At 44.2% G+C, this 15,980-nt stretch overlaps 1 protein-coding gene across 1 annotated transcript in view; it reads left to right on the top strand.

The window, feature by feature from the left end:
• si:dkey-237h12.3 (teneurin-3) overlaps positions 1-15,980 on the top strand; it is a 65,861-nt gene that overhangs the window by 46,823 nt on the left and 3,058 nt on the right. Inside the window, exons 18-27 of the mRNA XM_053506115.1 lie at positions 2,859-3,108; positions 4,116-4,136; positions 6,622-6,854; positions 9,146-9,300; positions 10,020-10,900; positions 11,564-11,739; positions 12,089-12,324; positions 13,319-13,615; positions 13,729-15,340; positions 15,430-15,560. Coding sequence (XP_053362090.1) covers positions 2,859-3,108; positions 4,116-4,136; positions 6,622-6,854; positions 9,146-9,300; positions 10,020-10,900; positions 11,564-11,739; positions 12,089-12,324; positions 13,319-13,615; positions 13,729-15,340; positions 15,430-15,560 — 3,992 coding nt within the window. The remainder of the gene's footprint in view (positions 1-2,858; positions 3,109-4,115; positions 4,137-6,621; positions 6,855-9,145; positions 9,301-10,019; positions 10,901-11,563; positions 11,740-12,088; positions 12,325-13,318; positions 13,616-13,728; positions 15,341-15,429; positions 15,561-15,980) is intronic.

Here is a 15,980-nt window from a genome sequence, read left to right as displayed (position 1 = left end):
GATCATGTCAAACCCACCACGTGTGCGCCTTACGTGCAGAACAAAATCCATTTCATTTTCTAATTCCATCCGACTTGCTTTGCCGACTCGCTTTGTTTTTGGAAAATGTCCGATCGTACCTGACGGATTAGACTCGAGTCTTGTTAGCTTGACATTTGATTCGCGTGTTTGTTTATTCGATCGCGCGGGATCTGAAGCTGAATAATCGATGATCATAAGCATTACATTATGGAGGAGCGTTTGTGATGAGCCCTGGCTGGTTCCACATTTCCACTCCTCACTCTTATTGCATCATGTTTCAATTATTGCGATAATGAGATGTAAGGTCTGCCGTGTCTCTTCGTTGTCCACTTCTGCACTTCATCGCATATGCGAGACGATAAGCAGGAGGAAGAGGAATTAAGGGTTGCCGGCAGGAGTGGCACCGCGTTGTCTTCGTGTCAAGGTGAAGAGATAAATCCAGCTGTGCAGACCCATTCATCTTAGTTAAGTGAGGATTTGTTGGACATGTTGGGTTTAGAATTCGGGGGGCTGATATCGGCTCGTATCGGCTCTGGTGTCCCCCCTGACCACGCACTCCGTCAATACATCAACCGGCGGTCTTAATCATAGAGGACGAGTGCAGCTGCTGCTGGCTTTGTGGAAAGTGTGTAGGAGATTCAGCACATTTTGATTTGAACGTGGGCGGAGACAAAGTTTAATTTAAAGAAACTCAACAGTTTATCCGTTAAAAAGAAATGTGTATAGTCACTTATCTTTAAAAGATGTAAACTGAAGCTGTGGCAGTTAACTAATTATGCAATATAAATTATTTCTGCAAACTTTAAACGTTATAGAGTCTAAAATTGACAAATTCCTTAAAATATATCACAGCTTTTATAGAAAATATAGAAGTTCTACAAATATTCGTGTATTGTGATAGTATTGCTGTTTCTTTTGCGTTTATAAGTGGTTGGTGCACTACCGCCACCTACAGGAGTGTGGAGCAGAAGATAATCGCTTTGTACGAGAAACGGCGTCTAAATAATCAACATCACAAGTTACGCAGTGTTTATTAGATCATTTCGTAATACCTGTAAAAAATACAGCTGTTTGAGACGGACGAATCAGATAAATGTTAGTGTTGTAGAAGTAAATCGAACTGACAGTTACAACGCCTAAGAATCAAACTTAATACACATTACCCTCAATCATTACCTGCTTTAATGTTAATTAGCCAGATAGAGCTATGTTTAAAGTTTAAATCTTAAACATTTTAATCTAATTTTCTGTCAAAAATCTAATCTTGCTAAGTGGAGTCTTTCTCAGAGAATTAGGGATTATATCACACCTGTTTTCAGGACAGTCCTGGTTGTGGACTCGGCGGAAACAAGCAGAACTAAATGTGATCCTAGTGGAGTCGAACCTGGAAGAAAATTCAGGAAAGTTCCTGAAAGTCACTCAGCCGTGCAGACTTTACTCTTTAGGACTAAACATCAGGAGCTTTTTAGACTTTAACAAGACTGCAGCTTATGGAGCCGGAAAACTGATCTGACGGAAGCAGGTGCCGGAACACTAACATGTTGCACGTCGTAAATTATTGATGGTCCGCAGCTTTGAAGCTGAATCCAAAAAGAAGTTAAAATTTTACAGGTCTGAATTAATCATGAGCCGCATTCTTCTCAGACTGTGGAGTGAAAGTGTCAGCTAAACGAACGGGGACGCTTCAGAACCAGGACTTGTGCGTTAGTGGAGACTTTGCACGAGCATTGGCTGTGTGCGTGAGCGTTTGTAAAAAGGTTTTAATTGCCGAAATTGATAAACGGGTTGATGTATGTAAGGATGGATGGATGGATGGCGTTCACTGTAATTAAATCTTACCTGAAAACAACCAAACCCCTGTTTTATAAATCGTTTAGGTGATTAAAGCAAATCATCAGAAGTGTTTTCTGGCCGAAAGACACATAATTCAATTCAATTTTATTTTATTTGTATAACGCTTTTAACAATTGTCATTGTCGCAAAGCAGCTTTACACAATCAAAAGAATTATTTAAGTTTGTATGAAATGTGAATGTGTATGAATCAGAATGGTCAGTTTGTCCCTGATGAGCAAGCCGAGGGCGACAGTGGCAAGGAAAAACTCCCTGAGATGGTAATAGGAAGAAACCTTGAGAGGAACCAGACTCAACAGGGAACCCATCCTCATCTGGAAAGTAGGAATTGATCTGCACTCATACTGTGTGTTACTTGGCAAGCAGTTCAGCTATAATAGTTGATGTTAATTGACGTTAATATGGAGTCCAGGTAGTTATTGAAGACCCAGGTAGACTTAAGATGTCTAAGATGGTGTTTATTTCTTTCCACATGTGAATGTTCTCTTTATCTACCTAGGGCAGGTTCCACACTAGATGTATCTTAAGTACCCTTGCATTTAGAACCCTAAAGGTTCTTCAGTTTTTAATGTTCCACATAGGACCCAGGTGAAAAGCTAAAGCCATCCAAATGATCCACTTTCAAAAGAAGTGCTGAACAGGATTTCCAAACAATAAGGCGTTCCTCTAAAACAGTGATCCAAAAAGATTTCCTAATGGACTGCAGACTCCTGTTACTGTAGATCTTTTCATTGATACTTTCATCCCCATTACCATCTATCTCTTTATCCCACGAGGCATTTCAGTTCCTCCAGCTCTTGAAGCGTCTAATGTGTCTTGAGGACTGTGAATGACTGAACCGAGGGAGAATAAATTCCTGAGCACTTCACTGTACTCTCATTGATCTGCTTAATAGACCTGAGTGTTTGTCAATACAGGCGTGAACTGCTGCTGCTGAGTCTCAGGTCTCGAGCGCTGAACCCTTACCGTGTGTCTTGTGTCTCAGGAATCCTGTACAAAGGAAACGGTGAGAACGTGTTCCTGTCCCAACTGCCCCCGGTCATCAGCACCGTCATGGGTAACGGACGCCGGAGGAGCATCTCCTGCCCCAGCTGTAACGCCCCGGCAGGGGGGAACAAGCTGCTCGCACCAGTAGCGCTGGCGTGGGGCGGAGACGGGAGTCTGTACGTGGGAGACTTCAACTTCATCAGACGCATTGACGCATCAGGAAACGTTACCAGCATCATGGAGCTCAGGTGCGCTAGGATGAGTAGATTGCATGAACAGAAGGATGGATGAATGGCTGAATGCATGGTTGGTCACATGGATGGATGGATGATATAAACTAATAAATGCATGCATGGCTGGATCAGAACACATGAATAAATTGATGGGTGAAAGTGTGAATTGATAAATTCTTGAATGGATGAATGGATGGATGAATAAAATGGAAAGCAGCATGGACAAATGGACCAACGAGTGAAAGAACAAGTGAATAAACTGTTAGGTGGATGTCTCAATCTAGTAATGCATGAACAGCTGGATGGATGGATGGATAGACAGACTTGATAAAGGGAGGATGAAGTGACAGATGGATGGATAATCAGACACTGCTCCAGGGAGAAGTTCCTCTAATTGCTGTGAGTTGTAATGAACGCTTCCCCTTAAAGAGACTGGAGTTCTGAGAGACGTCCATCAGCGCTGCTCTGTTTATAAAACCAACCTTGATTATTTATCTTCTATGTTGTTGTTTTTTTCAATATCACAGTTCTGCTCCACGATTGTTTCATTCCCTGTGTAGCGCCTTGACGTGTTCTCTCTTCATTTGCATTTGCCCTTTTTTCTGTTTACATTCATTTGGATCTTTTATACGGGTGACGCGGCGGTGTTGGAAATGAACGCTCGGCTTCAACGCCTCTCTCCCGAGACTTCAAATGAAATGAAATGATTAGTTTCCTCTCACTGTGAAAGACTTCAAAGTGAACTCGTCTGACTTTACACAAACTCAGTAACACACTGGAGGTGTGTGCTTCAGGGACGGAAGTGCAGAATAAATTGTAAAGTGTCGAGAGGAGCAGCGGACGTGGATTGATTTTATGATTGAGCGAGCGCACAGACGAGCGGACGGGTCGACTGTCAGTGTGATTAATGTCTATTATGACCGATATAAAGGATCTTTGTCGCGTGATGATGCTTTTTCTCTGTCGGCTGTTAGATTTATTTACATGTGGCCTGTTTCTTTTTCCCCCACTGCTGCTCTAAGGAATAAAGATTTCAGACACAGGTGAGTGATGATGATGATGATGATGTTGATGATGTTACTGATCTGACATGAGGAATAAAGTTTTTTGATGAACCCTCAGGTCTGAATTTCTGCAAAATAAGGAAAAACCTCTGCGTTGTTTAAACCTGTTGTTCAGAAACACATTTCTTTCAGTCTGAAGTGCAGATACAGTTATCACCATGAAGCTGATTGTTTCCCTAAACCAGCTCACCACATGTGTTTTGTCTCCGGCAATTAAATTTGTAAGAGGAACAGTTTGTACTTTTATCTGTTTATCTGAGTTGCAATTTATTGGCGCAGTGGTAAAGTGCTCGCCCTATCATCCGGAGATCGCTGGTTCGATTCCCGGGTGATGCTGTAACCTCCCACAGCCGGAGGTCTAGAGAGGGATGAGAGGTACTTTGTGCTCCCACATTAATCACGGCTCTACAACCAATCAGGGGCGCCTGTGAGCTCGCGCACGCGGAAGGAGCGGCTAGCGCTTCCCTCCGAGTGTGTGTGTGACTCCGCCCCTAACGGTGTGTGAGTGAGCAGTTCGAAAAGATGCAGTCGGCTGGCATCACGCAGTTCGGAGGAAACACGTGATAGTCTTTGGCCTCCCGACTGAGTGGTAGTAGTAGCCTTAATGTGGGAGCCCCCTAGTGACTGGGAGGAATTGGACATGACTAAATTAGGGAGAAAATCGGGGAAAAAAAAAAAACAATCAATAATCGATTATAATAATTAATAGTTACAAGACACATTTTTTCATTAAAAATGTTCTAGCAGCACAATCCCAACAGTCAGTTATGTGAGACTAATTAACGAAGCTTAAACTGATAAACCAAGTGCCATTCAAAAACAAGTCTATCTGATATCACCTGACCTACAAGAGCGCCCTCTTGTGGTGCACAAGTCAATAGATATGTGACTTACGACTGAGAAACTTTATGCAAAACAAACATTATCCATTAGTACATTTATAATCATCTTTCATTTTTTTTATGCCAGTGAAACAAGTTAGTTTCTGTTCTCACGTCTGTTACAGCAGCTTTAAACTCTCTCCTGAAGTTAATAAGAAGTCCCGTTCTTCTGTCAGGAAGATGTCATTGACAATAGAATCAACATTAAACGATTTTGTTGTCCTTGTTGTTCTTGTTACCAGCTCAGAGTTGGAGGTTTAAAGACCACTAGAATGTCGTCCAAGTTTCAGAGGGAGTGATCAGGACTTGACGTGTTTCTTTCTGAATTTTCTTTCTTTTAGCAAAGTGTAAATTCACCCCAGTGGCTGAAAAACCCATAAATTCCGACAGATCAAACAGATGCAGGTTCCTGTCGACTGATGCATGGAGGGAGTGAGACGACAGTCCCAGCTCAGGGGAGAGATCACGTCAAACCGCGTCAGATATCACTTAGCATTTAGACAGCACACAACAAGTTCAGGTTACGTGACTTGGATAGCCCCCTAACACACACACACACACACACACACACACACACACACACACCACGTGCTTGTCTTAAAGCAGACACTGATGTCAAACTCTGTCATGTTGCTGAATTGCAGCACCAAGCCGCTCCGAGTCTCAAACCTCGTCAGTCTGGATAAACAGGTCATTTCTGAAAACATAGTTTTTTTCCTTCGCGTATCTGAAAACATTTTCATCGAGACAAACACAGAGATGAGCTCGCCAGTGATGGAACATAAACATAAACATAAACTCTCCATCGAATACTATAAAAAGAGTCCAGATGGGGGAAACGCCAACGACTACAGGAGATAACTCAAGAATACTCAACACGCAAAATACTCACCATGACCTAGTAGTACAAATGTGGGCGGGGCCCGAGTAGGAACTCTGCCCGTCCATGTCTGATCATAAACGCTCTAAGGTTATGGATTAACCTGCTGAAGCCCCGCCCTCACGGAGAACCCCGATACAAACAGCTTTTAATAACGAAGCCCGTAATCTTTATCCGTTTCCTGGCTGGAGAGTAACCGACGCGCGCCATGTCCTGCATCCCAAATCCGTCTTTCACTCCATGCTAATGCCCTCCACATTTACTCACTCAGGGAAAACCAGACTGATGGATTTAATGAATGCAAATAAGCCGAAGCTGATGAAATGCCTTCAGCTGGTGACAGTCATTAGGATCTGCGCATCATGGCTATTTTTCCTCCTCTCGCATGGGAGACATAACGATTGAAATGATTTGGCGCACTTCAAGGCATCATCACTGCCTCCTCAAATATTTTCCAGTCACGTCTGATTTATTATCCCTCCGGACACAGTTTCCGTCTCTTGTCAGTACGTTGTTTTGAAAGGTGCAGGGGGAGAAAAGACACAGATGGCGAATCAGTAATGTTCTCTAGCAGCATAAATATTTCAAAAAACAGCGTTATTTCATCTGTCATCTCCACAGAGCGAACCAAACTCCTTGTTTCTGCGGATACATTGTTTTCATCCAAACATCACATCAATCTCTTGCTCCGTTTTTCCCACAGTAATAACCCGGCTCACCGCTACTACCTGAGCTCGGACCCTGTGACGGGACACCTGTACGTCTCGGACACCAACTCCAGGCGTATTTACCGTCCCCGAGTGCTGTCCGGCGAGCTCGAACCCCAGACTAACGTCGATGTTGTAGCAGGGACTGGGGATCACTGTCTGCCTTTTGATGAGAATAAGTGTGGTGATGGAGGACCGGCATCTGAGGCCCTACTTACAGGACCTAAAGGTACTTACAGGAACAAAAGATATTTTTCTGGTCTAGAAATGGCACTTATCAAATCTCCAATATTTAATTTAATATGTTAAATTTACTTACAGTTTCCTCACCGTAGTCAGATCTTACACAGGGGAGTAGTACACAGCACAGGTCCCAGTGTTGAATTAACACTGTACAGTGTTTCTGTGGATCCTAAGCGACTTTGAATGTGTTGAATTATCACTGGGGTTTGTACTGTGTAACACCTAGACTTAACTACACCTTGTCTGCAACATCAAAAGTTCCAGCTCAAGAATACGGGTCAATAAGTCCATCATCCACATAGTCAATAAGACATCGTACACATGGGTCAATAAGGTCATCATACAACCGGTCGATAAGACCAGACATCATACACACGGCCGATAAGACTAGACATCATACACGGCCGATAAGACCAGACATCATACACACGGTCGATAAGACTAGACATCATACACACGGCCGATAAGACTAGACATCATACACACGGGTCATAAGACCATCATACACACGGTCGATAAGACCATCACACACATGGGTCATAAGACCATCATACACAAGGTCGATAAGACTAGACATCATACACACGGGTCAATAAAGACCATCACACACACGGTCGATAATACCAGACATCATACACACGGTCGATAAGACCATCATGCACACGGATGATAAGACCAGACATTGTACACACAGTCAATAAGACCATCACAGACACGGGTCATAAGATCAGACATCATACACACGGGTCATAAGACCATTTTACACATGATCAACAAGACCAGACACCATACATTTGGTTCATAAGAGCATCATACACTAGGTCAATAAGACCAGACAATTGAGGGACCAAACACAACCAATGAACCAATCACACTGACCAGACTTGTGTTCCCCAAATCCCTGAAGGACCCCTAAGATACACACCTGATCTCCTAAACCAACAGAACCTTACAGACAGGACTGAGTTGATCCTCGTCAGACCTAAAACGAGCCACACTGGAGGATTTTTCGATACAAAATGTCACAGATGTTGTGTCTCTGGTCTGATCCGCGTACCGTCTGCTTATCAAGAGTCAATCACAAATGCAAAGCATTTAGAAGCTAGCGGATAAAGAACTTTTTTCTCGTTCTTAGAGCGTCAGTTTCAAAACAGACTTGTGATCCATTCTGTGTCTCTAATTTAAAGCATCATGAGCTGCAGCTCAAAAAAAAATGACAACGGCTACAAATAGTCTTAATAATATTTATTAATTAATCATTAAAAATAAACCGACGTACAGGCTCCACAGATGCACGAATAATCAGAGGCAGACTGACTTCCATCACAGCTCCCAAAGCTATTAAACTAAGCAGACCTTACAGAGTACAACTCTAAAGTTCTCGTCACACTGATCAGACTTTAATTACAGGGGCTCGAGAATGCAGAACCCATCAGAGCTCATTCACGGCACTTAAATCTCCATCACGTCTTGCTTCAGAGTCTGAGTGATGGAAACCCGCACATGGCCCTCACCTCAAGAGCAGATGATGGCTTTAATTCATGCAGATCAGATCAGATGCTCAGCCTGATGAAATGTCTTCAGCTGCTAACAGATTGCACTTTAGATTGGTGATTATATTCCTGAGAACCCTGAAGAACCCTTTCAGATTCTCAGAGGGTCCTGACTCACTAATCACTCTGTACAGGATCCAGAACTAAACCTGAGCTCTCTGAGGGAACCACACTGACACTGAAGGTTCACCTGCAGGTCCAAAGGTTCAGCAGATGCAGGATCAGAACTCCAGACAGGCAGAAGGTCCTGAGACTGTCGTTAGTGTGACGTTACATAAATCACCAGACCAGAGAGTCACATTTCCTAACTGAATCAATATTCCTCCCGTCTCTAGTAGCAGTGACTGTCATGTTCATTTCTATATCAATGTGAAATTTTCAACTTAATAATTAAACTACTTAAATTTCTTTCTCAGGATCAAAAGTGTCCTTTCTGTACTTTACGGCTATGGAGTGTTGATTTGATAAAACTTATGATCATGTGGGTCTCTGGTGTATCAGAGGTCTGGTGTATAGCGCAGCGGCGACATCGCTTTAGTTTCCGATCCTAAAATCTAGAGTGGGAGCTCTGACCCAGTGACGCTACACTCAGTAATCCTGCATCAGGAAGTAAATAAAGGAGCACGAACACACTGACCTGAATAACCTGGAGTTAAACACATCACACGCAGACTCTGTGTCTCAGAGACATGCGCGTGAAGACAGCTCTATTTTCCTCACACAGGGATCGCCGTTGACAAAAACGGCCTGATCTACTTCGTGGACGGAACGGTGATTCGCAGAGTGGACCAGAGCGGCGTCATTACCACGGTCCTGGGGTCAAACGACCTCGCCTCAGCTCGACCTCTCAGCTGTGACGCAGTCATGGACACCCGGCAGGTGGGAAACGAAAACAAGAATAATCAGCCCTACAACCGCGGGGCTGATCTAACACTTTATACATGATTTAGTGATAATGTTTTTAGAATGTTTATGAAGTTTGTTCTTCTGTACTGGTCAGTGCAGATGTTCAGGTGTGGTAGAAACTGGAGTGTGTGTACAGTATATACAGGACATTACGGTAACTATCAGAGGGTTTTTAGTGGAAACAAAGTTCAGTCTTTATGTTAGTTCATCTGTAAAAGTGAGTCTTTTAAGTCCCTATAAAGACAAATAATTTCTTATTAATTTATGGACATAAAATCATCTTTTTACAGACAGTGTACATGTCATTTTTAGAAGAGTGACCCTTTTCACTTGGATGTTGAAAAGTTGCACTAATGAAAAACAGATGGATAAACAAAAACTCTGTCTTTTCATTTCAGGCTGCAAAGCAACAAAATGTTATTATTTTAAAGTGAGGTGGTTCTTTTCTATTACCCACTGTATTTACACACACACACACACACACACACACTTCCACTTTAGAAAACTGCTTTGTGAATCATAATTAAAAGATGTGAATAGAGTAGAAATGCAGTTAGAAGAGATCGACGCTGGTGTGTTTATTCTTTCTTAAGATAATAGCGGCCTGTTATTCACTAGAAAGTGAACGCCTTAAACCCCAAAACAACTTCTTCTCCATCCAACAAAATCCACCCAAATCTTTTCCATCCCAGGTTTCACTGGAGTGGCCGACTGATCTGGCCGTCAGTCCGATGGATAATTCCCTTTTCGTGCTGGATGGCGGTGTGGTTTTGCGGATTACAGAAGACGGGCAGGTGAGCGTCGTAGCAGGTCGGCCTCTCCACTGTCCTCTGTCCGCTGCCGAACCTTCAGTAACCGAGACCCAGCGCGCCACACACACTCATCTGGAGTCTCCGAGTGCCATCACGGTGTCCTTCACCGGAGTGTTGTACATCGCCGAGACGGACGAGCGGAAGATGAGTCGCATTCGCAGCGTGGCACCAAACGGTGAGATCACTCACCTAGCCGGGTCGCTGTCCGACTGCGACTGCAAAACGGACGTTAACTGTGACTGCTACCTCACCGGAGACGGGTTCGCTAAAGACGCTCGTCTCAACGCGCCTTCCTCGCTCATAGCCGCTCCAGACGGAACGCTATACGTCGCTGATCTTGGAAACATCCGGATTCGAGCTATCGAGACGAACAAACCGCAGCTGAACACACGGGGGCTTTATGAAGTGGCTTCCACCGCAGAACAGGAAGTGTACATGTTTGACTTGAACGGAACGCACCAGCACACCGCTAATATTGTGACCGGAGATTTTAAATACAACTTCAGCTACAGCAATGACGGAGATCTGACCTCCGTCACCGACTGCTACGGAAACACGCTGCGCATCCGCAGGGACGCTAATCGGCAGCCGGTCCGAATCGTAGCGCCCGACAACCAGGTGGTTTGGCTGAACGTCGGCTCTAACGGGGGCCTGAGAAGCCTGGGGACGCAGGGGCGGGATCTCGTGATGCTCACGTACCATGGCAACAGTGGTCTCCTAGCAACCATGATCACCTCCAACGGCTGGACCACCTTCTACGAGTGAGTGTGTAAAGTTACTTCTAATGTCTACTATGAGGATGACTGTGTGTGTATGTGGGATGTAATCCCAACTTAACAGGACCAAAATATTTATTAATGCACAATCCACAAGGTTACATCTTTATCTTGAGATAATTAGCTGTTAAATTAAATTAGGTCATAAACAGTAATATTATTTTGTTATTTACACAATAAGACGATACAACAAATTAGATATACTCTTGAAAAATTAGATTAAAACAACCTCATTTATTAAAATGGGATATTAATTTTAAATTTAAAAAAAAAATTTTGCATAAAAAACATCACATCTTAATGCTACAACTTACAAATAGTAAATCAATTAATTTTTAGTTATTAAATCAAAATGCGTAATGAGCAGTAATGAGATAACTCATCAAACCTTATTTTTCACCCTCATGTTTCTGTAAATCGGACACAAGAAAAAACACAAGTATTTGTCTCAGCTGTCTATTTTTGGTTTTTACGCTGCTTTAAAAAGTTGGTAAAATCTTTTTAAAAATGTACTTGTCTCTGGGCTGAGAATATTTCATTCCTCCCTGCAGAAGTCATCATAAACATTTCCCTGTTATTTACGATGACAGGAAATTGTGCAGAAGTGCTGACATCGAACCCAGGACTGTAAATAACTTTCTCTTGCAGTTATGACAGCGAGGGAAAGCTGACCAACGTGACGTTCCCCAGCGGCGTGCTGATCAGTCTGCTGGGGGACGCCAGCCTCGTCTCCACCGTGGAACTGGAGAACTCCGAGAGAGAAGGCGAGGCGCGGATCACGGCGAACAGCTCGGACATTCAGACAGTCTTTACGCTACAGCAGGGTGGGTTTGAAGCGCCACAGTCAGCCGCTTAGATTAGATAAAGATTAAATAAAGATTTGACTCGGGCTCGGTGTTTTAATGGTCATGGCATCAGGGGTGAATATACACAAAAAACTGAAAAACAAATTCACAAAGTGACCATCACTAAGTTTATACATAGAAATGTGGGTGTGTCTGAGTTCATATATTAAATCTAAGCAACTCTCAGGCGGTGTGCCTTTAATCTATGAAAACTGTAAAGAACTTACTTTTTATAAAATCAGTATGTGAGTGACCCAGACTATATCACTGTGGTCTGATCTTCACTTGTAGTCGTGTGTGTGTGTGTGTGTGTGTGTGTGTGTTACAGATCAGGTGAAGACGAGCTACGTGCTGGGTTACGACAGCTCGCTCTGGGTTTTATATGCGAACGGACTGAGCGCTCATTTCCAAACCGAACCTCACATCCTGTGTGGCGCCTCGTCACCAACGGTGGCTCGGAGGAACGTGACGCTTCCAGACGACGCCGGACAGAACCTCGTGGAGTGGCGCTTCAGGAAAGAACAGGCTCGCTCTAAAGTCACTGTGTTCGGACACAAACTGCGAGTAAGACTCAAACTTCTGACTTGGCTCTCAGGTTTCAGACTAAGCTGTGTGTTCACTTTTTCAATATAAGGACATTGCATTTTCTCTCAACTGCAGTGTAGAATCCTCGTATGAGAACTAGAGGGTGTCGATCTTTTTGCCAAACTTGTTCCTGTTTGAAAGCACTAATCATGTTCAGTAGATATCAGTTTCCACATAAACAGGAACAGTGAGGAACAATACAGTTTGTGTTTGAGGCGCTTAAGATAACACTTCTCATTTCAGAAAATATAAAAGTCCTCTTTGCCAGTTGGTTGAGGACCTTCTTGTCCTGCTGGTTTTGGATTAATCTCCAGGCTTCTGTCTTTCAAGATCATGATGTTTTTTTTAAATTAATCATATTCAGCCAAACTTTTAATTTCCTCTTTCTGATTTAGCCTTAAACATTTTCTCCTATTATTTGTGCGTTCCCACCCCATCAGGGCTACATTGGGAGCGGCGTAACACACTCAGAGGAAAGCACTATTCTCTCCTTATGCTTGAGATACCTCACAGACGCGCAGGACTGGCTTGGGTCACGATTGACGATAGAGTACTCGGCCAATCAGCTCTCTAGACTCCCTAGCATCACCTGGGATATGAACTTGTGACCTCTGGATGTTTGGTTCCATTCTGTAAATCACATTCTGTTCATTTAACAGAAAAAAAAAAACAAAAAAGAACAAAACAGCAGTTTATTAAGGAAAAAATATTTAACATTTCTGTACTTTGAACACATAACCATGCGTAATTAAAGACCGACTGCCTGCTTGTTCTGAGATCCTAATGAGACTCTATATGGGGCTTTATAAGTCAGGTGTATTTGCAAAGTAAATCTTTAAACTGCTGCATGTTGTGTGCCATAAGTACCGTTAGTTCTAGATGAATCCCTATAAATCTAACCCTGTGGTCATTTACAGGTTAAGAAAGCTTTATTAGTGTCGAAGACTGAGTCTTTTCTGCTCTGCTGTTTCAGGTGAACGGCCGGAACATCCTGTCTGTCGATTACGACCGCACGCTGAGGACCGAGCGGATTTACGATGATCACCGCAAGTTCCTTCTGAAAATCAGCTATGACTTAACGGGACATCCTGCCGTGTGGACGCCGAGCAGCAAATTACTGCCGGTCAATGTGACTCGGAGGAGCAACGGGCAGCTGAGCGCCATCCAGTGGGGAACGGTGATAGAGCGATTAGAGCACGATGAACAAGGGCGCGTTCGCACTCGAGTATTTCCTGATGGGAAAACATGGAGCTACACACACCTGGAGAAGGTAACGGTTAGGTTATATCGCTCCACTTTGATTTCTCTGAAATCTGTTGACAACTAAACATCTTGTTTAAATGTTTAACTTGTTTACATTTTTGTGTCCTCTGCGTGTCCCAGTCCATGGTGCTGATCCTGGCCAGTCAGCGGCAGTTCACCTTCGAGTACGACGTCAACGGTGAACTTTCTGCTGTTGTCATGCCCAGCGTCGCTCGCTACAGCATGGAAACGATTCGCTCCGTAACCTATTACCGGAATATATATCATCCACCAGAAAGCAACGCGTCTGTAGCCGTGGACTACAGTGAAGATGGACGGCTTCTCCGATTGCTCCGGACAGGAACGGGGCGTCGAGTGATTTATCGCTATCGATGGAACGACAAACTAGCAGAAGTTGTGTACGATAGCACTCGTGTCAGTTTCACATACGATGAAACACTCAGCGTGTTAAAGACTGTGAATCTACAAAGTGAAGGCTTTATCTGCACCATTAGATACAGACAACTAGGCCCCCTAGTGGACAGACAGATATATCGCTTCAGTGAAGACGGGATGGTAAGCGCAAGATTCGATTACGCGTATGATGGGAATCTTCGCGTAAGCAGCGTTCAGGGTGTGATCAACGAGACGCCGTTGCCTATCGACCTCTACCAGTACGATGACATTTCTGGAAAAGTGGAGCAGTTTGGGAAATTCGGTGTCCTCTACTATGACATTAATCAGATAATTTCCACCTCTGTTATGACGTACACTAAACACTTTGACGGGCACGGTCGAATCCGAGAGATCCAGTATGAGCTTTTTCGGACGACTCTTTTCTGGATCGCGGTTCAGTATGATGAGATGGGTCGAGTCACCGCACGAGAGGTGAAAATCGGACCTTTCGTGAACGCTACAAAATACAGCTATGAATATGATGTGGACGGCCAGCTGCAGACTGTCTACCTGAACAAAAAGCCAGCATGGAGATATAGCTACGATTTAAACGGGAACATTCACCTGCTTAGCCCCGCGGTCGGAGCACGGATCCTGCCGTTACGCTATGACCTTCGAGACCGTATCACCCGTCATGGAGATCTCCAGTACGAGCAAGACGAGGATGGGTTTCTGCGTCAGAGAGGAGCCGAAGTCTACCATTACAACTCGAATGGACGTCTGGAGCGCGTCTATAGCAAATCCGCTGGGTGGCACATACAGCATCGCTATGATGGGCTAGGGCGGAGAATTTCAACTAAATCCAGTTTGGGGCAGCATTTGCAGTTTTTCTATGCGGACCTGAGCTGCCCGAGCCGCATCACGCACGTCTACAACCACTCAAGTGCTGAGATTACCTCTTTGTACTACGACCTCCAGGGACACGTGTTTTCCATGGAGATTAGCAGTGGGAAAGAGTTTTACATTGCTTGTGACAATACCGGAACGCCGCTTGCAGTTTTTGGGAGCGACGGATCACTGTTGAAGCAGATACAGTACACGGCGTATGGAGAGGTTTATTCTGATTCGAACCCTGATCTCCAGCTCGTACTGGGGTTCCACGGTGGACTCTATGAACCACTCACCAAGCTTGTTTATTTTGGGGAAAGGGACTATGACATCATTTCCGGCCGCTGGACCGCTCCAGACATCACGTTATGGGAAGCGATCGGGAAAAACCCTGCACCATTCAACCTGTACACATTCCGTAACAACGACCCCATCAGCAAAGTGCAGGATGTGAAGGAGTTTCTCACAGGTGAGGTGTGGAATCCTCTGATCAAGTGCTGAAAGAAGGATGTGAGCTGCTGTTTATTAAACCGATGTGTGTGGATGTGTTTCCTGCAGATGTGAACACTTGGTTGGTGGTGTTTGGGTTTCATCTCCATAACAGCATTCCTGGCTTTCCAGTTCCCAAGTCTGGAATCACTCGAGTGTCTTATGAACTGGCTAAGAGTGAAGTTTGGGACAATCTTCCAGTAAGTTCGCTATTTACGTATTAATTTATTTATGGCATTTTATTAAGTTTATACAGTGGTAAAGTGCTCGCCCTATTATCTGGAGATCGCGAGTTCGATTCCCGGGTGATGCTGTAACCTCTCACAGCCGGAGCTCTCTCAGAGGGGAGGGATGAGAGGTACTTCGTGCTCCCACATTAATCACGACTCTACAGCCAATCAGGGAAGTCTGTGAGCTCGCGCACGCGGAAGGAGCGGATAGAGCTGTCCTCAGAGTGTGTTACTCCGCCCCCAACGGTGTGTGAGCGAGCAGTCGATGCGGTCGGCTGGCGTCACATGGTTGAAGGAGACACGTGATAGTTTTCGGCCCTCCTGGTAGTAGTAGCCTTAATGTGGGAGCCCCCTAGTGACGGGGAGGAATTGGAAACGACTAAATTAGGG

This window comes from Clarias gariepinus, chromosome 10 (assembly GCF_024256425.1).
Source record: "Clarias gariepinus isolate MV-2021 ecotype Netherlands chromosome 10, CGAR_prim_01v2, whole genome shotgun sequence".
In the NCBI taxonomy this organism is placed as follows: domain Eukaryota; kingdom Metazoa; phylum Chordata; class Actinopteri; order Siluriformes; family Clariidae; genus Clarias; species Clarias gariepinus.
This window is presented reverse-complemented; position numbering and strand designations above follow the sequence as displayed.